This window comes from Gadus morhua, chromosome 10 (assembly GCF_902167405.1).
Source record: "Gadus morhua chromosome 10, gadMor3.0, whole genome shotgun sequence".
NCBI classification, from domain to species: domain Eukaryota; kingdom Metazoa; phylum Chordata; class Actinopteri; order Gadiformes; family Gadidae; genus Gadus; species Gadus morhua.
Genome location: NC_044057.1, coordinates 6,692,367 through 6,718,724, shown reverse-complemented (window position 1 = coordinate 6,718,724; position 26,358 = coordinate 6,692,367). Strand labels below are relative to the sequence as shown.

At 44.2% G+C, this 26,358-nt stretch overlaps 4 protein-coding genes across 9 annotated transcripts in view; 2 read left to right on the top strand and 2 right to left on the bottom strand.

Moving 5' to 3' along the window:
* The window catches only part of fermt3b (FERM domain containing kindlin 3b), a 14,761-nt gene extending 7,726 nt beyond the window's left edge, over positions 1 to 7,035 (top strand). The window contains exons 8-15 of the mRNA XM_030368415.1: positions 423 to 557; positions 1,571 to 1,617; positions 1,879 to 2,003; positions 3,192 to 3,298; positions 3,677 to 3,892; positions 4,836 to 4,960; positions 5,684 to 5,825; positions 6,157 to 7,035. Of these exons, the coding sequence (XP_030224275.1) occupies positions 423 to 557; positions 1,571 to 1,617; positions 1,879 to 2,003; positions 3,192 to 3,298; positions 3,677 to 3,892; positions 4,836 to 4,960; positions 5,684 to 5,825; positions 6,157 to 6,336 (1,077 nt within the window). The 3' untranslated portion in view covers positions 6,337 to 7,035. The remainder of the gene's footprint in view (positions 1 to 422; positions 558 to 1,570; positions 1,618 to 1,878; positions 2,004 to 3,191; positions 3,299 to 3,676; positions 3,893 to 4,835; positions 4,961 to 5,683; positions 5,826 to 6,156) is intronic.
* Positions 7,036 to 7,548: 513 nt separating this feature from the next.
* On the bottom strand, positions 7,549 to 15,180 carry trpt1 (tRNA phosphotransferase 1). Of its 3 annotated transcripts, XM_030368420.1 has the most exons (8): positions 14,965 to 15,180; positions 14,707 to 14,792; positions 14,464 to 14,545; positions 13,124 to 13,293; positions 9,569 to 9,746; positions 8,570 to 8,626; positions 8,256 to 8,366; positions 7,549 to 7,827 (listed from the first exon to the last, which is right to left on the bottom strand). In XM_030368420.1, the coding sequence occupies exons 2-8, from the start codon at positions 14,755 to 14,757 to the stop codon at positions 7,805 to 7,807; spliced, it is 672 nt and encodes a 223-aa protein (XP_030224280.1). In that variant the 5' UTR covers positions 14,758 to 14,792; positions 14,965 to 15,180; the 3' UTR covers positions 7,549 to 7,804. The 3 variants fall into 3 exon arrangements, with proteins under 3 accessions (XP_030224280.1, XP_030224281.1, XP_030224279.1); XM_030368421.1 differs by lacking the exon at positions 14,707 to 14,792 and having other exon boundaries at positions 14,965 to 15,117; XM_030368419.1 differs by having other exon boundaries at positions 14,707 to 14,979.
* zbtb3 (zinc finger and BTB domain containing 3) lies at positions 15,129 to 18,866 on the top strand. 3 transcript variants are annotated; one of them, XM_030368414.1, is made up of 4 exons: positions 15,165 to 15,249; positions 15,575 to 15,592; positions 15,790 to 16,560; positions 16,817 to 18,866. In XM_030368414.1, exons 3-4 carry the CDS (start codon positions 15,797 to 15,799, stop codon positions 17,901 to 17,903), a joined length of 1,851 nt encoding a protein of 616 aa, XP_030224274.1. In that variant the 5' UTR covers positions 15,165 to 15,249; positions 15,575 to 15,592; positions 15,790 to 15,796; the 3' UTR covers positions 17,904 to 18,866. The 3 variants fall into 3 exon arrangements, with proteins under 3 accessions (XP_030224273.1, XP_030224274.1, XP_030224272.1); XM_030368413.1 differs by lacking the exon at positions 15,575 to 15,592 and having other exon boundaries at positions 15,129 to 15,249; XM_030368412.1 differs by having other exon boundaries at positions 15,186 to 15,592.
* rnaseh2c (ribonuclease H2, subunit C) lies at positions 18,822 to 25,012 on the bottom strand. Of its 2 annotated transcripts, none has more exons than XM_030368422.1 (5): positions 24,914 to 25,012; positions 21,805 to 21,963; positions 21,449 to 21,561; positions 21,155 to 21,274; positions 18,822 to 19,102 (listed from the first exon to the last, which is right to left on the bottom strand). In XM_030368422.1, the coding sequence occupies exons 2-5, from the start codon at positions 21,956 to 21,958 to the stop codon at positions 19,079 to 19,081; spliced, it is 411 nt and encodes a 136-aa protein (XP_030224282.1). In that variant the 5' UTR covers positions 21,959 to 21,963; positions 24,914 to 25,012; the 3' UTR covers positions 18,822 to 19,078. The 2 variants fall into 2 exon arrangements, with proteins under 2 accessions (XP_030224282.1, XP_030224283.1); XM_030368423.1 differs by lacking the exon at positions 24,914 to 25,012 and adding an exon at positions 24,508 to 24,907.
* Positions 25,013 to 26,358: the final 1,346 nt, after the last annotated feature.

Below are 26,358 nucleotides of genomic sequence, written 5' to 3'. Positions count from 1 at the left end.
AGCACCATCTTCAATAGCATCTGTCGCCTCAAATCCAGAAAATGTTATGAATTAATTGAATTACAATGAAAGCATTTAAACCAAATGCTACCTTCCAAAAGGAATCAATTAGCAAAATAATGACCTGAGGATGCCTTTGTGTGTTCCAGTACCACATTATGGAAATACATTTTTCAAGTAGTGGCCCGGAGGCCAATGGTCCGCGGCCCGAACAGGTCTGTGACCCGGTGGTTTAGAACCACTGATTTAGGCGATAGGCCTAAGCGAGCCAGCCAAATCTCTAACAAAGTCCACTTTCCAGTGTCCTTTCCATGATCGCACGAAACAGCCATGAAAATATAAATTAATTGAATTAAAATGTACCTTAAAAAAAGGAATCAATGAGCTAAATAATGACCATAGGATCCCTTTGTGTGTTCAAGTACCACATCAGCAAGCGCTCGCTGTCTGAGCCCCAAACGGTGACCTCCAACGCGGCCATGGATGACCTGGAGACGGCCCTGCTGTCCCTGGAGGTCAAGCTGGACGGGGACAGCAACACCGCCAACGACATGCTGGTAAGACATCTTGGAGAGCTGCTTGCAGAAGTGTAGATTCAGAATACAGATCGACTGCTGGAAAGAGAAGGGTTTGAAATCCCTGGATTTAATGCTTTGTTGTGGTAGCTTTATGAAAAATAGATGTGTGAGAGTTTCCTGTTTCCTACCCTGCTGAGAAGGATGGATGGAATGGATGAATGCATAAATGCATCGGCATTGTTGAGAACATTTGGTATATTTTCTTGTAGTTTGCCGGTTTTAGTTGAATAACAATTTCAAGGTTTTCATATTTTAGTCGTATATTGTATATAGCGATGTGGCTTACAGGTGACATTAGATGTCATCGAAATGGAAAAACTACCGGAAGCTTTCAACTGTTTTTCTTTATAACGTGTGTCAAGACGTGGCCCAGATGAAGGAGAAATCCGGTGTTAAATGGATCTGGGATATGTTTAGTCTGATAACGAGTTGGAATCTTCTTAAGATGGCTGTTTTTAGCCGATTCTACCAAAACGCTATAAACTTGGTACGAGGGGGTCATTTGTTATGGTAAAAACTAAATCGCTATTTTAAACCACTTAAAAGGCTAGAAGTAGCCTGACACTTCTTTGGTAGTATAATAAGGGTCTTAACATATAAAACGAGGCATTGATAACTTTGTAAGTGTACAGATTGTTTATTAAAAAGGACATTTTATACACACAATACCATCAGTAGTTCACCCGTCAACGCCATCTGGTTTTTAAGACTTGATAAGTAGATTGGCGAACACAGAGATTGTGAAATCCGTCAACAACACGCAAGCTCTGCGTTTTGATAGAATCAGCTATAAACAGCCAACTGAAGAATGCGTCTATATGCGCTTTTTTGCTCCAAAACGAACATTCCAACTCGTTATCATACCAAACATGTCCCAAATCCATTTTACATCGGATTTGTCCTTTAAGCTTAGGTTCAGATTGATCAGTCTAAAATGGTGTGTGTCTCAGATGTGTGTCTCGAGGTTATGTTTTCTTTTTGATTTAATACAGGACAACATGGCAGCACCAGAACTAAGTGACTATCTGAAAATATTCCGGTAAGATTCTTGTTCTGTAATATCTCATGACAATGCTCATGAGGTGTCTTTCTAAGTTATCCATCCATTTGTCTAACTGTGAAAAACGTTAAAGGAGTAATTAGCAAACGGATATGTGCAGGAAGATGGGTTGGAAAGTGGATATTCCTATGATATAGATGAGGCTTTAGGGATGGGAGGCAGCAGAAAGTGAACAACACACGACGCATAGACACTGTGCTCCATGAAACCCACTGGGTTTGACTTGTGTCGTACTTCCAGGCCCAAGAGATTGACCCTGAAGGGCTACAAGCAATACTGGTTCAAGTTCCAAGACACCGGCATCTCCTACTTCAAGAGCAAAGAGGAGAGCGTGGGAGAGCCCATCCAGCAGATCCACCTCAAAGGTAAGGAGAACATGAGGACTGCCCCTCACAGGCTGATAACATATTCCACTTTACTCCCGGTTATCTACATGATGAAGGCTGCTTCTTACCTAAAGGGGCACTGTGTAGGATTCACAGATTGTACAAATGGATGTACGTATAACGAAGGACGTTATGGCACTTTTAGTGGAGAACAGCTGTACTGAATACCCCTCAAACAATCACCTTGCCCACAACTACACCATTCTTCAGGTTGCAACTGCACTTGTAACTGAAGTTGAATTCACTCTGGGATGGCATGGTGGCCCTACCAGTGTGAATACTTCTGGATATCCGGATGAGGCTAATGTAGATCACAATTTCTGAAATTTATCCAGTATCGAGGGAAAACACTGAAAGGGGGACAATGTAAACCGTTGGGGCAATTGCCCCCCATCTATGTACGTTCTCTAAAAGTTATTTTCTTTTTTTACATCATTATGAAGGGATCCCTTCAGATAAATACAACTTGTTTCTCAACCTTTCTCTTGACAAGCTGTTTATTATTGTGTAAAACCAAGTCTTGCCCAAGCAGAAGTCTTACGAGAGTTGAGTTGTTGCAAAAGAACATTGGAAATGTGAGTGAGAGCGGGAGAGAGTTGTTGTGTTGGACTACTTCAAACGTAGTTTAGGGATATCTAAAAGATTCAGTTGAAGGAGAGATTGTATTGACAGTAGGGAAACAACTCAACAACAAGATTTCAGGGCCAGACTTCTCCTTGACAGAGACTTGGTTGGACAAAATAACAAATAGACTGGATCAAGCGAAAGTAAAAGAAACACGTTTTACTTCTCTGTAGGGATCCTATGCATTACGATAGAATATAATCCTCACCTCTCTGTATAATATCACGATAATAATATTTCTAAATCTCTGTGGCTCAATGGCCAATGGTCCATGGCCTAGACGGGTCCGCGGCCCGATGGTTTAGAACCACGGATTTAGGCAATAGGCCTAAGCAAGCCAGGTTTAATTCAGAAATCTCTTACAAAGTCCACTTTCCTGTCCCCTCCACCGTCCTTTCCATGATTGCAAGAAACGCCAATGAAAATTGTGAACTCTTAAAATCACCACAAAAACTGAACAATCTTACTGAGTGCTTCTTCAATAAGCAGAACAATTGGACTGTAAATTAAGTGCTGATGTGTGAACGCCGTCCGTCTGCCCAGGCTGCGAGGTCGCCCCAGACGTCAACGTGGCCGGACAGAAGTTCCTCATCCGGCTCCTGATCCCGGCCCCGGAGGGCATGACCGAAGTCTACCTGCGCTGCGAGAACGTAAGCCACCAAACACAGGCACACATGGTGTATACGCAACACCAAACCCAGGCACACATGGTTTATACACAACACCAAACCCAGGCACACATGGTTTATACACAACACAGAAACCCAGGCACACATGGTTTATACACAACATTCAACCACACACCGTGGCCTTCAACCAAGCGCAGAACAACCTGAATCCTCTTTTCTTCTCACATTATAACTCTCCTCACTCTCCGTCTCCGGACCCCTCTGTGAAGGCCGTCCAACCCAAACACACCAACTGTACCGAGTCGCCTGCCTCAAGGTCCAACTGACCCTTGTGTCGCGGGACGATGCTCTGAACCAATGAGACAGCAGAATGACACCTCAGTCCCTCCCCTCCCGCAGGAGGAGCAGTATGCCCACTGGATGGCGGCGTGCCGGCTGGCGTCCACGGGGCGGAGCCTGGCCGACAGCAGCTTCCAGAGCGAGATCCAGAGCATCCGCTCCTTCCTGGCCATGCAGAAGACCCACGGCAACAGCTCGGTGCCCGCCGCCGACGACGCCATCAACCCCCACAGCCTGGTCTCGCCGCGCTACCAGAAGAAGTACAAGGCCAAGCAGGTGCCCCCCCCCCCCCCCCCCCCGACACACCTCTGGGCCTCACACACAAACCGAGGCTTAGACGCTACAGCCGGGGTCACCAACACAGTGCCCGCGGGCACAATGGTGCCCGCAAGGACCACATGAGGCGCCCGCTGGCCTGTTCTAAAAATAGCACTACTCATTCTTGAACAACTATTTCCCACCTTTTTTTTAAGTCATTGTTGATAATTATTGTGAGAAATCATTAACATGACTTAATTAATTAACATGTCTTCACATGGATGAGTATCATTAATCATTAATAGTAATATATAACTAAAGGCAAACTGAGCAAATTTGTTATTTCAGAAGAGTGTATAGAACTGGGTGCCCTTCTTATGACTCAGTACCCATGAAGTAGCTCTCAGGTTAAAAAAGGTTGGTGACCCCTGCACTACAGGGAGAAGGGATTCAGGGGGTTTCACTCTGGGGGTCTCGGTGGGGGACCAAGGGAGTCGTGTTCACCTCACAGAACTGGAAGTACAGTCCTGCTTCTCTCCTTTGAAACCCCTATAGGCTGTAGGTGTGTTACCACTACAACGCACAATACCGTGGGGCTGGATGAGACCGAACACTGATAATACAGAGTGTGTAAAACGAAGGCGACTAACATCCGCACGACTACATTGTCCCTGCAGAAGGCTCTGTGTGCATTACGGCAGTAGTTCAGGAGGGAGAGCGGGTTGACTTGAACCGGAAGGTTGCTAGTTCGATCCCCGGCTCTTCCTAGCCGAGTGTCGAGGTGCCCCTGAGCAAGACGCCTCACCCTAACTGCTCGCGACGAGCTGGCTGTCCCCTTTCATGGCTGACTCCCCCCGTCGGTGTGTGTCAATGTGTGAATGAGGGGTTGTAAGTCGCTTTGGATAAAAGCGTCAGCAGAATCTCCTAAATGTAAATGTACTCCTGCTGTTCCTGCTCCCAGCTCACCCAACGTATCCTGGAGGCCTACCAGAACGTGGCCCAGCTCTCCTGGAACGACGCCCTGCTTCGCTTCTTGCAGATCTGGCAGGCGCTGCCAGACTTCGGCCTCTCCTACGTGGTCGTCAGGTACTATTCCTCCGGTTCCTTCTGTTTTTCCCCCAAGACCTTTTGGTATCTGTGTTCTAGAGTGGGTGAATTGGATACATTTTTCAGCGGTTTAAAATGGGGATTTAACCAGTCGAATGGCCAAGCAGTCTGTGAGGGAGAAATAAACAACGTATCTGCAGCTTGTTATTCTAAGACTTCACAAATATATGTGGCTATTACAAAAACATTTGAATGAAGTAAAGAGGGCCTTTTCTCTTCTCAGGGTACTTAAAATAGCTCTGCCGATGGAGAAAGATTAGATGTAAAATAATATGTCATGCTGAACAAACACACAATGATGAACTAAATGTAGCAAGAAATTTAATTGAGTTACCGGTCTATAATTATATTGGAAGTAACAATTTAAAAGCACCGGCACTTTGTAACTTATCAAAATATGTCACAACAAGGATTTAAAGATTTTAATGTGACATCGACTTTCAGATCAATCTCACAATCTCTCAGTTACTGCAGCAGCCAAAAATGTAATGTGTTTCCATTGAAATTCATTGGAAGGCATTATCTGTCTTCGCCGCACTACTCTGGATTCAGTAGCATTTCACCCTCTCTTTCCACGAGAACACATTCAGTTTAGGATAGCCAAGTCGACAAGCAACACATAATCAAACAAGCTCCCATCACATAGCGCTTTGAGAGGTAAAGCTGAAAAGCTCACGTCAACGGACGTCTGTCCTCCCCCAGGTTCAAGGGCAGCAGGAAGGACGAGGTGCTGGGAATCGCCCCCAACCGGTTGATCCGTATCGACCTGGGGGTGGGCGACGTGGTCAGGACCTGGCGCTACAACAACATGCGCCAGTGGAACGTCAACTGGGACATACGACAGGTGACGCCTCTCCCCTCTCTCCCCCCCCCCCCCCTCTCTCCCCTCTCTCCCAGCCCCTCCACTCTGCCCCCTCCCCAAAAAAACTCTGGACTCTGAACTCTGACCTTCAGACTGACTGTCTTTTTGAACTATTACAATATATATATATTTTGCACTATTAGAATATATCATACAATATATATTTTACTGCTATTACTGACTGTGTTTTCACTATTACAGCTGCAGAAACCTTTTGTTGATATTTGTGCTGCTCTAACCGTCTCACTGCTCTAAACGTCTAACTGCTCTCCGCTAACTGTCTCACTGCTCTGACCGTCTCCCTGCTCTCCAGGTGGCCATCGAGTTCGACGGTAACGTGAACATCGCCTTCAGCTGCGTGACGGCCGACTGCAAGATCGTCCACGAGTTCATCGGGGGCTACATCTTCATGTCCACGCGGACGAAGGAGCAGGGCGACGCCCTCAACCAGGAGCTCTTCCACAAGCTGACGGGGGGCCATGAGGCCCTCTGAGGCCCCGAGACCCCTATGAGGCTCTATTTTAGACCCTGTGGGGCCCTATTAGGCCCTGTGAGGCAGGGGCCACACACCGGCCCCGCGTTCCTCTTTGTCTCAACCGAATGGGAGCTCTGGGGGCCAGGAACCTGTGGCTAGTAGAGCCCGATTTAGCTGCCTCTGGTTGCATATGGCCGACCTACGAGGGATAAAGGCCGCTTTGTATCTCATTAATGTATTATCTACTCATAAATTATACTATAGAAATTAAACAAAACGCCTTTGTGGGATACAAAGCGACATTTTAATCAGATCGTCACACAGCTATCGGAGTCAATTCCAGGTCATGTTAAAAATCGATTTGCCATGTTACCATAATAGGGAAGAGAAGATAATAACAATCAATCTTTCCAGTCTAAATTGTCTATTTTGCAATGAACATCTTCCCTAAAAGGTTGATTGATAATCACACAAACGATCTTTTGGCTCTTCTGAAAATCATTTTCAAGTAATTTAATTCTTTGAGGCTCTGCCAACTGAAAGGTGGCTGACCAATGTGCCAATAGAAGTGCGAGTTGGCAAGTGTTGCTTAGATACTGTGCGAAATACTGGGTTTGAAATACAACTGATATCTTTGTTAAAGAATTTTTCCCACATTTGATCTCATCAGTGGATGAGTCCAAACCTATGCTTATTAAACGCAATCATTGTACCAGTCATTCTCCTTTAATAAATAATTAAGGCAGTCACTTTGTTATTCACAGCCCCAGTTTCGGGTGGTTTACTACAGGAAGCTTTGAGGAGGTTGTTATCCACTATCTTCCTGGCCACGCTGTATCTTGGAGTAACAGTTGTGGCAGTCTGTTAGCGAATAAACCCACAATGTCCGTCTGCCCCTAATCTGGTAAACATCCTCTGTGTTCATCTGTCAAACCATCTGTCTTTCTGTCCCTTACACTCTGGCCTCATGTCATTGAGTGTGTTTCTTTGACAATAGTCGGCCACATTAGTGCCACTATAGTACGGGCTTCCAACAGCCATTCTCCCTCAATGTTGATCACATCAACATAAAGATATGTTTTCCCTCTTTGGCGAACACAGACAAAGGCTTAGGGTTATGGGTTAGGATTACTCGCCCGTCAGGGTTAACGATTAAGCAGACAAACATAGACAAAGTTACATTTTAAACCCAAACTACCGATGTGAAGCTCCTTGAAGATAGACATACAATGAGACCTCTTACATAATTTAATTCTTGCCATGTTCCATTATCTATTGTCCATTTACATTCAGGGCATTTAGCTGACGCCTTTAACCAAAGCGACTTACAATAAGTACATTTGTCAGCAGGAAATCCATATTCCATTATCATTTCGTTTTTTATCATTTCTATGGAGCAAAGAGCCGACGGAGCCTGCTGCCGTCTTCAGACGGGGTCGGCTGCGTACTGCGACCTCCACCAGCCTCCTGGTATTTGTCTCCCAGACTAGTGCAGGGGCAAGACGCTTCCTGAAACAAGCAAACCGAAACACACAGATAAAGCCATTGACAGAAATAAAATTCCTGGGCCTATTAAAGATCCCGTATCATGCCTTTTTAGGGTTAATGCCTGTTTGTTAGAAATACCCCTTATTATTCTCAAACTGCTCATTTCTGCAAAAACTATTTCCCACACCCACTGCAGTCACGCTGTTACGGAAGCAAACTGAAGTAAAGTTTGAGGTTAAACGGGCTGTTTCACACACTTATAGAGGGGCGTTCTCTGTGGGTGCCAATACTGCCCCTGGCTCGGACTTAGATCTTTCGTGCTTTGCTGACGTAAAACATGCATACACAAGTCATATTACTAAAGTAAAGGGAACGGTCGAAAAAGCATGATAGCACCCCTTTAAAGAAGCTGCTCCCCCAAACCATCCTGAAGCCCGGCGGGGTCTTACTCGTGGGCCTCAGCTGGAGGGCCCGGCTGAAGTACTTCGGCAGGAGTCTTCCCTCTGCGTCCCCTGGGGTCAGTAGCACTCCGTTCTCTGACCAGAAGAATTGGATACCGTCTAAACACAAAGAAAGGGAACGCTAAATGAAGCACGCTGGTATGCACATGTCAAAGGCCTTATCGCAGTGGAGCTCATGGAGATAATAATGGATGAGTCGTAATGTCAGTGCCCTGAACCTGAACCTGTGATAATGGCCTCTAAAAGAAGTCATTAGCTGCAAACATAATGGGAGGTGATGTGTGGATGGTGTTCGCACTTACCGGCCAGAGCTTTTGGGACGTTGATGAACAGGGCCAGGTCACAATTAGCCCTCATGCCTGGTGGGTGGTAAAAACATAATGAATACAGATAGTGTAGGAATATATATGCATACTTTTTTTGTACTTGAAAGGTGCTTTAGGTATGATTTAAGAGCTAATATTTGAGTGTCATTCCTATATGCAAATATCTGTATTGAGGAGACTAAACCTGTCTCTGTATGAGATCATTTAGATTTAAGAATGCTCCCAGCACATTTCGAAACAATCAGGGTATCTTGTCCTTGATTGGTTGCAACACATTTGAATACCGGTGAAACACAGAGAGAGATGGAGCAGAGAGGAAAGGGACCCATTCGAGGACGTTAGGTTTCCAAATCTTGATCTCTTCTGCTCTCTCTCTCTCTCTTTACAACTCTCAAAGCTTACCTCAAGCACCTTAAACAGAGATATGAGTGGATAAGGTACATTCAGATATTTGCCAGCCATGTCCTTCTCACACAGCACACAGTGTAGAATGTTGGTGTACTCCAGTGTCTCTCTGTGTTCATATTTCTTAGTGTGGGGACAGGCCAGTGCCTCTCCAACTGATATGAGGTGTAATTTCCAACATTCCTGCATTTGCTTATGTCCCTACAAGGACGAACCAAACGACCGGTCCCAGGAAGTCTAGGTCATAGCCAGACCATATACCTTATCAAGGGAGAGACTGCTTTTGTTCTTTTGTGATTGAACCCCTTTTTTTTCAAATACTTGCACCGAACAGCGAGAAGAGGGATCGCCAGCAAAGGAGCACGTCTGGAGACTGCTCCTCACCGTCTACACTATAGACTATTCTCCCTTAGTCTGTACCTCGCCCATCTATTCAACCCTCGGATCCAACCTGTCAAGCTGCCTTGATTTCCACTTCAAGAATTAAAACTACGACGAAAATACACAACGCAGAGTCTATACGAAGAGCTTAGAAATATGATGAATCTATCAACAGCATGGACAGCTCACCACTGGTGACGCCCTGTTCCCCTGGGGGCCCAAGGGCCAGGTGGAGGTGGGTGCGCTTCATGCGGCTCAGGCCGTGCTGCTGGATGGAGCTCCACTTGCTCAGGTAGGACCCGTGGACCGCCTCGCTGGGGCAGTCTGCCGCGCCGGCCAGGACCGGCCTCAGCTCCAGGTCTTTCACCTGATGGGGTCGTTGGATTCAAATATTACTTTAATTATTGAAGGTTTATTTGAATAGGGACAGATACATAAACAAGCTTGAGTCACCTGATGTTTGCATCATAGTGTTTTTAGCCTACGTTAATTTACGCCACTTGTCCCTAGTGGGGCTTTTGGTTAAAAATAATGATACAGATGAACATTATTAAAAAGTAAGAAAATGGAAATTAAATGAAAAATTGAAGAAGACATACAGAGAGAGCACACTACATTAGAAAGATATACGATTAGAGGGGTGCTGGATCTTCTCATTCCCGGGGGGAAATGTTGCAGCAGAAAAAAACTAATTTATTAAATTAAATATATAAATTTAAAAATGCTCATATCATTACTATGTGCTATATGACTATATGCTCTGTAAGGTGACCTTGGGTGTCTTGAAAGGCGCCTGTAAATTAAATGTATTATTATTATTATTATTATTATTACCAAATATGAATAAAGTCGCAACACAACTACAATTCATGTATTTTAAATAATATATATCCAAAAATGACAATATTACAGTACGTTATAGAGATAACAAGTGAGGTTACCATACAAAGACTAGACTGGTGCTGTTCTGGCGGAAATCCACTAAACATGCTTCAGATAATGGTTAGGGAATAAAACAAAGGTGAAGAAAAAAAGTTTCTGTCAATACATCGTTTTATTTACCAGGCTTGACATTTGCAGTTGACATGGGAGGCCAGATTTGGACCCTTTTTGTGTAGTCGGTTTGTGCGAGGAGCCAATCACCTCGTTCTTATACGTATGAGCACATCTAAACTAAGGGCTTTCATTAAGAAGCATAGCATCCATTTTGAGTTTGATTGGGGATGGAAACACTACCAATTCATCAAATGCATGAATGACGTTATTATTATTTTGTATTTTTGTGAAGTGATAAAGATATTTATAACAAAACCCACTTGTTGCAGCAATTGGGTTTCACAGGAGCAACATCCTCAGGCTCTAGAGACAAATGAAGGACTTTAATCCTCCCAAGACCAGAAAACGCCTCTCATATATTCTTGTTACACTCAAAGCGTGACTTCCAGACATCTTGACACTGGACACAATTCTCCCACACAGATTTATTATGATGCACATGGCCCTCAAAACGAAGAGGCCATATAATAACCCGTCTGCTGGAATAGATGAACAGATTTGCGCTGTGTTGCGCTCTGTGACCCTTTCGGGAATCCAAAGCCTATCAATAGACGTCCTCTTTCTCTGAATCGAGGACACAAACACGTACACCAGAAATTCTAAGTAGAATTGATTTATTGGTTAATGATTAGTTCACTAATATATATAGAAAATATATATATCTGATGTGATTCTATATTGAAGGGAAAGCAGAACAAAATGAGCTTGTGGTTGAGACTCTGCCACTGAGGAGACAGCAGCCCTTGTTTATGTGTGGGCCTGGTGTGTAGCCCCTCTGTTCTCTAGCCACTGAAACAGCAACGAGCTGTAAAGCTACAAAATATGTGAATATTCGAGTGCTTCTGCACACAAACCAGGGGAGAACTGCTCCGTTTGCTTTAATCTATACTTTTATTGTGCGACAACGAAAATAAATATATAAAACGAAACGAAAAAACGAAAACGAAAATAAATATATAAATCGATAGCAGAAGGAGAAGAAGTTGTGGCTATGTTTTTTTACATCTAGGAATAGGATGTACAAGGCTTCGAGTCTCATCGCAATTTCGGAAGTTTAGGAGCATAGGAATGTTATTGGTAGTAATTGTGTTTGGTCATTTTTTCGAAATAATTTGTCATTATGGGGAGAAATTGTTGTAGAAAGTGCCACAGTGTGTCACATGCCTATGTGGCAACACAAAGTTTTGATTAGCCCATGTTTAAGGTACATTTTTGTTTATTTGATATTATATATATCTTATATATCTTCATTATACGTCTTAGTTTTTAAACCTTTTGGAGAAGAATTTTAGTTCATTGATGTTAAATATTGTAATCCAATGTAAACACCAACTTTAGACCAGGGTATCCCATTATTCCTATTTAATCCATGTACTAATCATCTGCTGCATTGATCATCAAACGGACATTCGAATGATCATTTATTGATTCACTTGAAATATTAAATATAATATATATAATATAATATGAAATCACTGCTTGGTTGTTGGACCTGGAATAATTCCCCCCTAATCCCAAATGTAACATCAGTATCATCATGGACCTATTTTAAATATTAAAATCCCATTTTGAAACAATCTTATTCTAAATCTATTTTTCTGGTTTGTCTTGCCTGACAGATATATCAAATTTCAAGGTATTAAAAAACAAACAGCGGAAAAAGATCTGAAGATACATTTAATGTTAAGGCTGATATTACATCAGATGTTTAGTTATGTTTAGTTATCTGCAAAGTGTTTTCTTTGCAGGAAAAATAATATAAATAGTAGAGAATAATGCTGCCCAAAGTAAAAGAGAACTGAGAATGTTCTACTTTTCTTTCTGCTTCCCACTTCTCAGTTCTGAGAAGCTGAGGTTTAGGGAGTTCACTATTAAAGGGGACATTTCAAGAACAGGGGGTAATATAGATACTTTCCTGTAGAAACAAAAAAAACATGTCTCTCCTCACTTGTGAATGGATTTATGCAATGCACAAAGTACCGCGGGATTAGACAACAACACAGCTCGGAGGCTGAAAAGGTCAAATGTTCACCAGACGCAGCAGAAGATTCTCTGACATTGGAACGCATGCAGATCAGACGGAGAGACTGCACATTGTAACCTTTCATAGTCCAGCCATACATTCCCATCAACGGTGCCTGAAGTAATTTCCCCTTTCTGTGTTTCCAGCCCATATGAAATGTGTCTTGTCTTCATTGATATACTTTTGTTACCTCTTTGCAGACGTTATAAAAACCTATGCACCGGATACAACAAATATGAACTGTATACAGGAAGATTTCTGCCATAAGCTTTTTTTTTTTAGATATATATGACTGCCTGACTGCCTTAAAATTCATAGCCACGACAATCCACTATGAATCCCTTTAGAGTGCAGCAGAGTGATGCTGATCGGGTCAAAACTTTTTGTGTGGAAGCCAATGTAAAAAGCTAGGTTACAGTTTGAAAATGTTCAGAACTATAAATGGGGTCACACCGGTCCCACCACTGCATTACAGATTCACAACAGTACAAAGACGCTAGGTACGTGCGGTCTAGAAACAGGGCCGTCCGCGGGCGTGTCGAGAGGACCACCACAGAGGACCATCACACTGCTCCACCCACCTGGAAGACCTCCACAGAGGACCAACACACTGCTCCACCCACCTGGAAGACCTCCACAGAGGACCAACACACTGCTCCACCCACCTGTAACGAGTGGCCCTGATTGGCTCGTATCTGCAGACGGCCGTTCTCTGGGTGGGGAGAGAGCTTGTAGCGCTTCTTTTCATCGATGGCCACAACTCTCTCCACGTCGTCCAATGTGTAGGAGTGGAACTGGGGGTGACGCAGGAGGTCTTCCACGTATAGGAAGCCATCTGAACGGAACAGAACACAGTATGTGTATATATATATATATATATATTAGTGCTGTCAGTTAAACGCGTTATTAATGGCATTAACGCAAACCAATTTTAACGGCATTAATTTTTTTATCGCACGATTAACGCAAATGATTATTTTTAAAAAAATATTTCCTTTGGCTCAAAACAAAGAAGCAGTAGCCTGACTGCTATGTTCAAGGCAGTATGTTTGTATGTTCATCGTTTAATTGCACTATAGGCTTTTTTTTTGTATCGTGTTTTGATCAGTATATGCCAATGTTGTTATCAATAAAAAAACATTTGCACAAGGCAAGCCGATGCACTTCTCCATGTTGATAAGAGCATTAAAATGAGAACAATTAATGGGACAAAGAAATCAAGGGATATTTAGCATAGAAAAAAGATTTGCGATTAATCTTGAGTTAACTATGACATTAATGCGATTAATCACATTAAATATTTTAATCGCTTGACAGCACTAATATATATATATATATATATATATATATATATACAGTATACAAACCAGGGGGGTCAAACTCATCTGAGGTTGGCTATGAGAGCCCAAATGCATTCAGGCAAAAATTCATAAATAAAAACTTCTGATAGGCAGGAACATAGATTTTCCTATGGTTTTCGTAATGGGTGGATATTATAAGCAAGTTATTATAAACATGTAATATATAAACATGTTTTACCGGTGCTTGTTGTGTGTGCACTAGACACATTGGGTCTCCATTGACTTACGTGATTTTTTTTTTATCTTGAACAATTATCTGTTCTGTGTCATCATTTCTACTCTGTGATCTTTTTTAACAGGTTCTTTAGGGAATTGCAACCACGATTCTTTTTCTCTATCCTATCCATTTGACAAACAATTCTTTCTTTTAGTTTTTTTAAAAAGTTATCTTATAATAATCTTTGATTAGAAGATTGCGTATAAGAATAAAGACTGATGTTTGCGGACTGTGGTGAGATTGTACAGAATTTGCTGCTGTGATTAAAAGCATTGATGTGGGTGATGACCAAAAAAAGTAATACTAATTGTCACTTAAAAGTGTTACTTATTCTACAGATGTGTGTTATGCGCTTGCCCACATGGTTGATGAACCGAAAATATAATAATAGAATAATTGATCAATTCCATTCTTCGGAGCGTCTGACCTGAGTTCAGCTGGAGTCCCATCTGGGCGGCTCCATGCCGCAGAGCATAGCACATGGCCTTTGACAGGCGCACATCTCTGTCCTGCAGTTAGGAAGGGGATCCCGTTCATTACAGAGAGGCCAACTCGAGTTACACTCTGCTCTGATTTAAGCACATACTTATCTAAATGACCAGATTTATGAAGCCTAAATAGGTCAACTTTGCTAAAGTAATTATCCTTCATGCTCTTTCATATACATCACCTCTCCACCTCGACATCCTCTTCTCCTATTTCCTCCTCTTTCACACTGCATTTCAAAAGGTTTCACTTCCAAACGTCCAACACATACTGACACACATGACATATGTTATACATTCAAACATAGAAAAGTGTCTTCATTCAATTTTGGCTACATTCAATGCCAGAACCAAAACCACATAACAGAAATGTCCATAACTGCAGATAGACAAAGAAATGGTTTAAACAACTAAACAATATAATTCAAGTTTGTTTAACTCACCTAAACACAGTCAACAAAACGTGCAATCCTTGATTCCGGCATATGACCACTTCCTACCGGGGTCGGGTTAATGCTGTGGTGCGCAGTGCTACCACTTCCTTCCAGCGGGGGCGCTGTGGTGCACAGCGCTATCATTTTTTCTACCAGCGGGGTGCGCTGTGCAACACAGCGCTTTGTCGTCCCCCGGAAACAACCACCACAGAATAAGTTACCTTTTACCCTGAAAGCAATTCCTTCCCCAGGTAGCTGCATAAAACATGAAAAAGGCGCTGAGCGAATAATAAGGTAAAGGTCTTTGTAACGGACGTTAATATTAACTCCCCTGTCATCGACTAGGCGCTATTTCACACTGAATGTGGAGGATAGCAGATCTATACGTGGTCCTACGGGCTGCTGTTAGCTCCTCAGTCCGGATGTAAACACGGTGTATAACACAGATTATACTACAGTATTATCATTGTTTCCAGCTCAAAGACGATTCCGTCAGTTCTATAAAGGACTAGGTCTAAGCGTTATCATTTTTCTGTCTCTATTTGTTTCATGTGTACTTGATGACAAGGATCATTGGGTTCAGGACTCACCTGTGTCTCACTCTGGCTTCTACACACAGGTCACCATGGCTCCATAGGTGATAAGAGTCACAGACACCGTTCCTTACTGATAGGGGAAGAACATAAAGGGGATTTTTATCTCTTTTGCTCGTCTCTATTTATGTTCAATCTGCCCTGTTTATTGAGATGTCTTAACCGTAGAATCAACTGCAGCGTTCATAATCTAGAACAGCAGGAGGACTGTATTCCTTTATCTGAGTTCCTGGTCCCCCAGCCTGGCGATGGAGTTCCCCCAGCACTCCCAGCAGCTGCTGTCCGCCCTGCGTCTGCAGCGGCAGCGCGGCTTCTTGTGCGACTGCACCGTCAGCGTGGGCGCGTCCCGCTTCCCCGCCCACCGTGCCGTGCTGGCCGCCTGCTCGCCCTTCTTCTACATGTTCTACTCAGACTCCCCGGGGGCCGGGGCCGGCGCCGTGGGCTCGGTGACGCTGGACAGTGACATTGTGACGGCGGAGGCCTTCAGCCTGCTGCTGGACTTTGTGTACGAGGGCCTGCTGCGGCTGGAGTCGCCCTCCATGCCCGTGGAGGACGTGCTGGCGGCGGCCAGCTTCCTGCACATGAACGAGGTGGTGCGGGTGTGCAAGAGGCGGCTGCAGCGGCGCGGGCCCCTGGCCGAGGCCGACAGCACCCGCTCCGAGGAGAGCTTCGCGGCCCGGGCCGTCCCGGAGACGGGGGGCAGAGGCGGCGGCGCCCCAAGGGAACCCCCCCCTCCGCCGCCGCCACCAATGACCACGGAGCAGAGTCGTTTGGAGTGTGTGAAGATAGAAAGCCGCGCGGGGCCGGGACCAGAGCGTGCCCCCTTCAGCCCGGGCCTTGCCGACACCACGCAACCGGGCATGGAGACCCCGCCCGTCCCCCCCGCGGCCGGGCTCCCTCTGGGGCCGGCCCCGGCGCTGCCCGCCCCCAGGTTCGGAGCTCTGGCTCTGGCTCTGCCTGGTCTGGGCGGCCAACGCCTCTACAGCCCCTGCAGCACCACTGAGGCATACAGGTCAGAGCTTGTTTGATCTGCTTATAATATTCCACTCTGTCCAAGGAGTTCACTGTGAGGGAGCAGAACAGGACTGTGATTGTGATATACAATGGTTGTTACATTGCATTCACTTTCCCAGCTTATTAACATATTCTTATTTATTATTCTTAACTACCGATACTAGTAAACTTCAAGAAACCCTAGTAACTATTTGGCCTATCGTTTTAGGATAAAACCAATCTGATGATGGTGTTGATGCCTCCTCTGTCTCCAGTAACCAGCAGCCTTCCTCCTCCTCCTCCTCCTCGTCCTCCTCGTCCTCTCTGGGCGTGGCCAGCCAGTCGGGGTTCGGGGGGGTGGTCCTCCCGTCCCCCAGCCAGGGTCGGGATGACCCCTGCCAGCCGTGGCACACGGAGGAGGGCAAGAGGACGGCCCCGCAGCCCCCCAGAGCCCAGACGCTCGCCGCCCCCCCCTCGCCCCAGCCCCACGCAGAGCACAAAGCCCCGCCCCTGGGGCCCCTCGGCCCAGGGTCCCTCCAGGACCCCCCCAGGTCAGAGCAGGGGCCCCGTCTCGCTCCTCTGACCAACAGTGCCCTGGAGCTGGAAGGCATGGTGATGGGGCCCGTCGGCAATGCGGCGATGGGGCCCGTCGGCAACCCAGCGATGGTCGGCATGGAGACGGGGCCCAGCAGTAGGAAGGAGGCGGGGGGTCATAGCGACGCTCAGATGGGCGGGGAGAGGGCGGCGGCGGAGCAGCAGGTGGGAGAGGGCGTCACGGTGAAGGTGGAGGCCATCGTGATCTCCGACGAAGACCTGGAGGAGGGCGAGACAGACGATGAGGACGGGGGCGCGGGGGGTTTGGCGATGGAGGTGTTGAACGGGGAGTACGACCCCGACGGACAGCAGGACGAGGGGGGCGGCGCCCGCTACCTCTCCTCCCACCTGCCCCTGATGGGCCAACGCGCCGGGGAGCACTTCTCCTTCCCGCTGTCGCCCTCCTCCGCCGGGCCCCGCTCCCTCTTCCCGCCCAACGGGCTGGGCTCCGACCACCCGGCCTACTTCCAGGACTTCCAAGACTTCCAGGACGCGGCCGGGGGCTTCCCGGACGATGTGCCGACCTGCGGCGTGTGCGGCAAGACCTTTTCGTGCGCCTACACGCTCCGCCGCCACGCCATCGTTCACACTCGCGAGCGCCCGTACGAGTGCCGCTACTGCTACCGGAGCTACACGCAGTCGGGGGACCTGTATCGGCACATACGCAAGGCGCACGACCGCAGCCTCCCGGCCAAGCGGAGCAGGGGGGAGCTGGAGCCTCCGCCGCCACAGCGCGTGCCCTCGCACCCACACCCCCCCCTCAGCTAACACACTCCTTGTGCACCATTGATTACTGATGTACAGAAACAGACGCACCAGTACTGACTTATTTATTTTCAATGTACTCCGATGCCATTTTAGAAGCTGTTTTAACAAACAAAAAATATGCCCACTAAAACACTAATAACCTGCTTAATCAGACTGAACTGCGGTTGGCTTTACTATAATCCATTAATTTACACTTAGAACGCTGCAGTTGACACTTTTATCCAAAGCCAATGGCTTTTTTATACAAGGACAACAGCTAATGCACACATTCACACACCCGACGGCAGAGTCAACCATGCAAGGCCAGCCAGCTCGTCAGGAGTAGTTAGCTCTACCTCCTGAGCTATTCCAAACCTTGGTCTTGCCCCATCTTCTCCTATTTGTCAAGGGGGAACAAACCGGGGGACTCAAGTTAATGCCGTATAGAAGTGAAATGTAATTCAGTCAGATTAAATCAGGCAACTATGACGCTACCTTTTGGACAACTTGGTGCGTGTTCCCTCAGTTATAATTTATTTATTTTGCGCAAGGTGTGAAAAAAAAAGGGTTGGCATTAAAACCCATGCCAAACGGCAACTGTGTAATAACATGTGGCTTAAGACCTATTTTGTATTACTGCTAGCATATGTTTGTATTAGAGGTTGTTTATCGGTGTGTACTTATTGTCTATAACCTGTGTCCTCATACCCTCCTACACTGTCGAGATGTAATGAAGTGGACTTTTTGTTTATTGCCGAATTGCCTTGATCTGTTAATACAATGGTTACAATTCTCCTTCTGGCTGGAGGTTCTAAACCTGCAGAAGTAAAAACTGCTCGAGGGACATAACTCAATGTTACACAGTGCTTGTAATAAGCTGAATACTAAAGTGCCACATTGCAGTACTTAGGATCACACAAAAAAGGTATTTGTAGCAAATATGTTAATGTTCATTTTATTATTGTGAATAAACGTTTAAATCTACCCTCACTCCAAAAAGGTCAAATATATGATAAGGAAATATGTCTAGTTATTTGTGTCGCAGTAACACAAGAATGTTCGTCATTGGGAGATGTGCCATGCTTCGAATGCTCCATTCACAGACGACCGTTCCGTTCTCTGGCTTGCTGGAGTGGGAGGATAACCTGCACCGGTGCTTCTGCCAGTGGGGCCGAGGAAGAAGAAGGCGTCTCCAATCAATCTTCTACAGCTCCATGAATCTGTGAAGCCAGGAGTCCAATTTAAATACAATCTAGCTTCATACTCTCATGTTTTTAACATATTGGCATGTCGGCATTAGGCACAGGAGGTAGTGCGGGTCGGCTGGTAACCGGAAGGTTGCTAGTTCCATCCCCGGCTCCTCCTAGCTGAATGTCGAGGTGTCCCGGAGCAAGATCCCTAACCCTGACTGCTCCAGACGAGCTGGTTTTCGCATTGCAAGGACAACGCCGTCGGTGTGTGAATGTGAGCATGAATGGGTGATTGTTAGGCAATATTGTGAAGTGCTTTAGAGTGGCCACTGGATAGAGAAGTGCTATATAAATGCAGTCCATTCATAAATCATTTAATCAATAGAGATTACATATGTGGGCCTCGAGCCCTCTAAAAGGTTCAAGTATAATTAACCTCGATTTCCAAGAGCCAAATTTCAACACTAATCTGTTTGGGCTAGGAGTTCTAGGAAGGAGGCATGTTGTACTCATGGAAATGACTCGTCTGTGATACTTGTTTAGCACAGTCATTGTGCATGAGCTACATAATGAGTGATATATCTGAAATGCACCACCCAAGGCAGCGTTATACCACGAGTGCCCTCAGACCAGACACAGATCCCGGTGTCCCCTCATGGTGATCTCAGAGAGCACACTGAGAGGCCCTTTGACACCACAAATACTAACAGTATTTAATCAAACCAACTGGGTGGAGGGGACATTCAGAAATAGGATTTTGCTGCCTTTTCTTGCCGTGTGAAAGTGAATACAAGGCCTAGTTGACGATCATATAAGACATATGCACATTAAATCAATATGCATGTTAAAATCCAAACCGATTTAGGGTTCTTTTCCCCACCTGAATTATAAACAAATCTAAAGGTAACTAAAAAGATAAGCTGAAAAATGCACGCTCCTTAAAGTTAAAAAGCTTTAATAAATTAATTCATAATATAATAAAAAAAATGCCAACATGTTTCGGCCATAGTAGGCCTTCATCAGGGCATGAATAATTAACAAGGTGCACCGGCAGGTATATCAAGTCATAGAGTAATGACCACATTTCAAGCAATGACCACATTTGAATGTACCATTAGGCACTTTAGGTAACCATGTGGTCTTGTTTTTTTGCTGGTAGATGACTGTCACCCAAAGTAGGTGCTCCTCTAAAGGAGAAGACAGGCGGCTCTTTAAAGATAGAATTTAACGAGTCATCACATTGAAGGAGAATCCAATTATTTTTAATTATATAACGTATAGTGTATGCAGCAGTGCTACAGAGTGTGGAAAAGAAAACCCTGTCCGGTTGTAGCAGTTAATAGCTTTTTATGGAGCAGAGAATTACATTCAATAGAGCTGGCCCTCATCAGAGCTGCGTCAAGAACTTTGGAGGAGTAATCACGTTCTTTGAAACGATTGTACATCTCTTTACTTTCAGTGTCAAACTCTTGATCGTTGGTGCAGATCCTACGTAATCTCTGGAATTGTCAGAATGGGATGTTCTTAGTTAGTGTAGGTGGATGGAAACTTTTAGCATGTGGCAACATATTTTTATTGCTTTCTGAATATCGTAGTTTGTAGGTACCCCTGAACATCTTTATAAATCTCCAGATGAAGAAAATGTATTTTATCTATATCATAGTCAAGAGACAGCTTGACGTTTGTATTTGATGCATTCAAGTAACTATGAAATAGTCAATAATTCCTTTTCTGTTCCCCTCCACCATAGAATTATATCATCTTCTTCCCATGTCCCCATGAAAGGCCGGCATATGATGGGCTAAACCAAACCCACATAGTGCAACCTTTGATTTGTTTAAAAAGTCTATCCTGAAAAAGAAAAATATTGTTATTTAATGTCCATTCAGTTAGCTCCACCAAAAAATCAGTAGGGGGGCTGTGTGGGTGCAGTCGTCTGTCTAGGAATTGTGTAACCCATCTACAGCGGATAGGCAAGAGATTGCGCTCTCGCTTATCCAAAACTTTGACGTGACATTATGGTTTTTATTTTACTATTGGTTGCATTCTTGTCTTCATATTATTGATATTATTGCTACTCACAGCCTCAGCCAGTTCAGGCCAATCCATCGCCATGACAACCATGTCATCGGAGTTGGGAGGGGTTTCCAGGTTCCAGTAGGTCAGCTTGTCAAACACGGAGGACACCTTCACTGTCCTGTCCTGCACACACACACACACACACACACACACACACACACACACACACACACACACACACACACACACACACACACACACACACACACACACACACACACACACACGTTGATGTGGTAGAGCTCACAGGTCAGACCTGGCCAGACCTATAGAATTGGTGTTCGGCGGTTTGTGTACCTCCTGGTCCGAGCTGTTGGGGTTCACCTCCTTCAGTACCAGGCCAGTGTATCCCTGCGGGCAGCTGAGCTCCGCCCCCCGCAAGCCACGCCCCCTGAAGGACACGGTCTTGTCTGCAGCGGGGACCAGAATGAGACGACACATGATCACATATACCATAAGGCAAACCAGATTTATTATGCAAAAGCAAATCACTGATTAACCCACACTATGTATTTTACTCGTTTAACTACTTTGTAAACTTTTTTTACTCATTGGAAAAGCATGTTAGGTCAAATATATCTGGCCATTATTCACTTTTTAATTTACAGTTTATGGAAATATAATTGTAAACTATTTTAAATACAAGACCCCACCTTGTTTGCGATCTTTGGTAGTAGCTGAAAAGTACTGGGAGACTTGGGCAGGACCGTTGTGTTCAATCTCACACGGCATGAGATGCACTGTGGTGCGTTCGGCTTTGCCCAACGTGGACAGCTGGACATGGGTTACACTGCTGTTACAAGACATCCTGGCTGGGAAAGAACACAGTAGGAAAATAATGTGTTTTATATACAGACTTGAAACACTAAGAGACCCCTAATGAAGGGGGGTGAAATGTGGGTGTTTCACTTAGCATCCCTGGCCAGAGGTAGTTGGGAAGATCCTAACACAGAGGCGTCGTCAGCCCCTTTTTACTGGGGCACGTGCCCCAGTAAAAGTCTCCAGTGCCCCAGTAAAATTCCATTGATCATTATTAAATTAATCTGCAGAAGCGCCGCTCTCGCTATGGAATCGGCAGGATTCATCAAGTATATCTCCTGCTGCCTCGGGAGTCTTCAGTCGAGCCTGCCTCTTACCAGCCAATCAAAAAACGAAAGGGGCTACATAAAAGCCAATCAGAAAATAGCCCTATTGTATCTGGGTACGATTTAACGCAACAACCAATGAAAAAAATCAGTTATTTACGGATTTGTCCACGTGACTCTTCTGAATGTTTCAGTGGTAAAGTGTGTTAAGTATGACCAAGTGTGTTTCTTTCTGTTCAATAGTCTAGATAGAACTTTATCAATCCCCTGTAGGAGAAATTTGTTAATAAAACAATAATGGTAAAAAAAATAAGGAATCTCCCACTTCCGGCTTCCATGAAAGAGAACCATACTAATTCACACAATAGCGTTGATGCAAATCTAGCATTAAAGGTTAATTTAAGGAAGTTCTCTCCAGTCACGCTGAAACTAGTTTGCTAGTAGTAGCGCTTTAATTTGCAGTCTAAGAGAATTCTGAGAAATCTGAATGCTGACAAAATTCTCAGAATTCTGACGCTGCAATTTATTTGCACGCTACGACTAGTGAACTACTTCACTAGTCGACTAAAACTCGACACTACTAAAACTCGACACTGCGACCAGGCGACAAATGACTGGTGAGAAGCTTCTTAAATTAACCTTTAATGCTGGATTTAATTATCAGAATTCGGATTTTATCCAAGTATTCTGACTTTATTATCAGAATGCTGAATTTTATCTCACAATTCAGAGTTTATTAGCCTATTCGATTTCTGAATTAAAATTCTTGTGATGAATAATCTACATTTGTACAGTCGATGTGCAGCACTTTAATTCCCATCAACTTTGTTTTCTAAAACCAGCATTTCCACAACTATGCTCATGTTCGTGACTGCTATAGGCCTACAAAACCATTTATAGTGCATCTATTTTTCTGCTGGGTAGTGATAGTCGCCCTAAATGCAGCTTTAATTTGGGCTCTGATTCTGAATAAATGCCGCTGCTGAACTGTGTGAATAAATAAAGCGAACTGAAATCTAAAGAAGACACGTGGTTTTGATGTAGGCCTACCGTGAATTCCAGCTGAAAGTGGAACATTGCTGCCATCAGGGGAAATTAATGTAACCTAGGCATATTGTAAGTAGCTTTCAATTCCTTGTTTTTTTGTTGATCATGTTTCGTTGGAAACCACGGGAGCTGGAAACAGCCCAGAGTAAGTCATCTCCTTTTTTAACGTTACAACAAATTCACAACTTGTTTGACACAAACAATGACAACTTGATTGCTGTTAAAGAATGTTGCCCACATAATTAGCACCAGTTTTTCAATACTGAGCGTCTGTAGCCAGTATTTTTATAGCACACACACACACACACACACACACACACACACACACACACACACACACACACACACACACACACACACACACACACACACACACACACCATGCTTGCACGCACACACGCGGAAAATGAATAATGAATGAAAAATTGTCTGTCTTCAAAACTTGAGGAAGTTTTAGTGGACAAAAACATCCTTAACACAAAAAAGGAAATTATGGATATACAGGGTGTTTTTAACATATATGCATATCCAACAATGTTCCCAACACTGACACAGATAATTCAGATCATTGCACTCACAATTCCTGTAAACAGTTGTAGTTGTGAGCGATCTTTCAGTGTGTCGAGAAGGCTCCACACCTGGCTTAGGTCAACCATGGGGCAAGGAAGGCTTCATCAACTTTCTCTTTTGTCCATTGAAAAGGAGCAACTATGCAAAGTGAGTCAAAGCCACGTTATTGACCGCTTTGCCACCATGAAGGCGCGGCGATAGAGCTTAATAGTGAAAAAATAATCATTAAAAAAGGCTCTATGCAGTAGTGTATGGCCTTATTTAGTTTAATTTAAGAGCTTTGATGGTTCTATAACATTTTCCAGGTTGATTGGTGGCAATGAGCCACCTCACCTTAAGTCAGAAATTCTATTAGTTTTAAACCTTGTCTCTTGCCTTTTTAGTACATGTCGTTTTGGCAAAATTATGCTGTTTCCACACAGCTTCTAAATAAATATAGATGTGTAGACTTCTCCTGATAAAGAGGTGAAGGTCATAAAGAGACTTTTTGTTTATTTGTCAGTTACCATATTTGTAAATCTTTGAGATGTGTATGTGTTTAAATAAATATAATTGTACGGTACTCATGAATCCATCTTTGCGTCTTTACCTTTACCAGTGCTTTAATATAGCCTACAATATGACAGTGACAATGATTTTGAAGCTCGTACATACCCTTCTGTATCCATCTATTTCATATTGTGCACACGTAAAAAAAAAAATGTTGGCAGTTGGGGGCCTGTGCCCCAGTAAAACTCTAGGTCTAGCAACGCCCCTGTCCTAACATCCTGCAATGTTGGTGATGGATTACCTTAAAAAAACACCACAAAAAAATGCTTTTAAATGTAATATATTTGTGTTCCTAATTGTGTCTCTTGAACTACAAATCTACTACTACTAGTAGTATAGCATTCACTTGATCTCAGTGTACAACTCCACAAAAACGCATTTCCTTCAAAGTCAATGGAAACAACCAACGCTGACTCTTAGCAGTTATTAATGTCCGCTAATTATTATGCATTAAGTGCTTTGAATTAAATTAACCATCGTGGACAGAACACCCGCGGTGGCTTGAAGTTACCTTTCGCTGTGCCTTTTCTTCTTCTGTTATTACTAACAGCGGCCACCGTCCAGTCACTGGTGCATTACCGCCACCTTGTGCTTCGGCGTATGACCACACAAGCAAGCACGCACACACGCACACACACACACACACACACACACACACACACACACACACACACTCACACACACACACACACACGCACATACACGCACACACACACACACACACACACACACGCACACACACACACGCACACACACACACACACACACACACACACACACACACACACACACACACACACACACACACACACACACACACACACACACACACACACACACACACACACACACTAAGAGACTGTTGCACTGATAAAACTAATGAACTCCACCGAGTGGGTGGATGACATGCGGCGGTGGCCTCAGGTGTCATGGGGATATTTTTAATTATTACCCGTGGCTTCTACATGGAAGTACAAATTGGCTTGTTCTGCACAAAGCTAAAGGCATGCAAGTTACTGACTTGGTCTCATTCAAAACAGGTAATGCTTGACATACCATATAATGAGGCTTTCTGTGCAAAGACTGTTGCTAGACTAAGAGCATTTTATTTCAGAGACATGTTTCCTTTTGTTTCAGACGAGTATATTGAAGGTCGCCTGTTGCTCTGTGAGCGTTAAATGCAGTTATGCAAATTATTACTACTTAACTGCTTGTACATATTTGAACTACTATTTGTGCATATTATTGGCTATTGTTTTTAATGTAATTAGTTTTTAGTATTGTGTCAAAGCATTAACTCAATCATTAAAGGATTTAACAAATGCCTCGTGTCAAGTTTATTTTATTGTCCCTCTCTGACAAAGACATCATGTTTGTGCATAAAAATACATGCATCAGTTAAAGTTTGTTATGGATTTGTAAAAATGAACAATATAAACAAGAAAAACAAAATTTAACCATGTTACCATTACAACTGATTTAACTTATAGCTGATTGAACATCTTATTCCTCATCTTCTTGTATAATGTCCGCACGAAGATTACATAGACCTGCACAGACTCACAGAGAATCTTGTCAAATTTCTGGGCAAGGCTAATGGGCACTGTTTGAGAGACTATTCTGGAGTTCTTCAGGCGGCGTATAACCCTCTCAACGTGCACTCGGACGTTGGCTATGCGCCTCATGTTGGTGGTGTCTTCTTCGGACAAGGGAAGGCCTCTCCTGGTGAAAGCTGGCAGGACGAGCTTGATTTTACGTTCAAACTGAAGATCTTGGATAACAAATCCTCGGTCAGCCATCACCTCTTCACCTGGACGCAGATACTCCAGAAACCCTGTGTTGGCTATGATGAACTTGTCACTGTATCTCCCACCATATGCTGGAGAGATGAACATAATCAAACCACATGGTGCAATAGCTATGAGGAACTTGATTGTATTATGTCACAGTAATGAC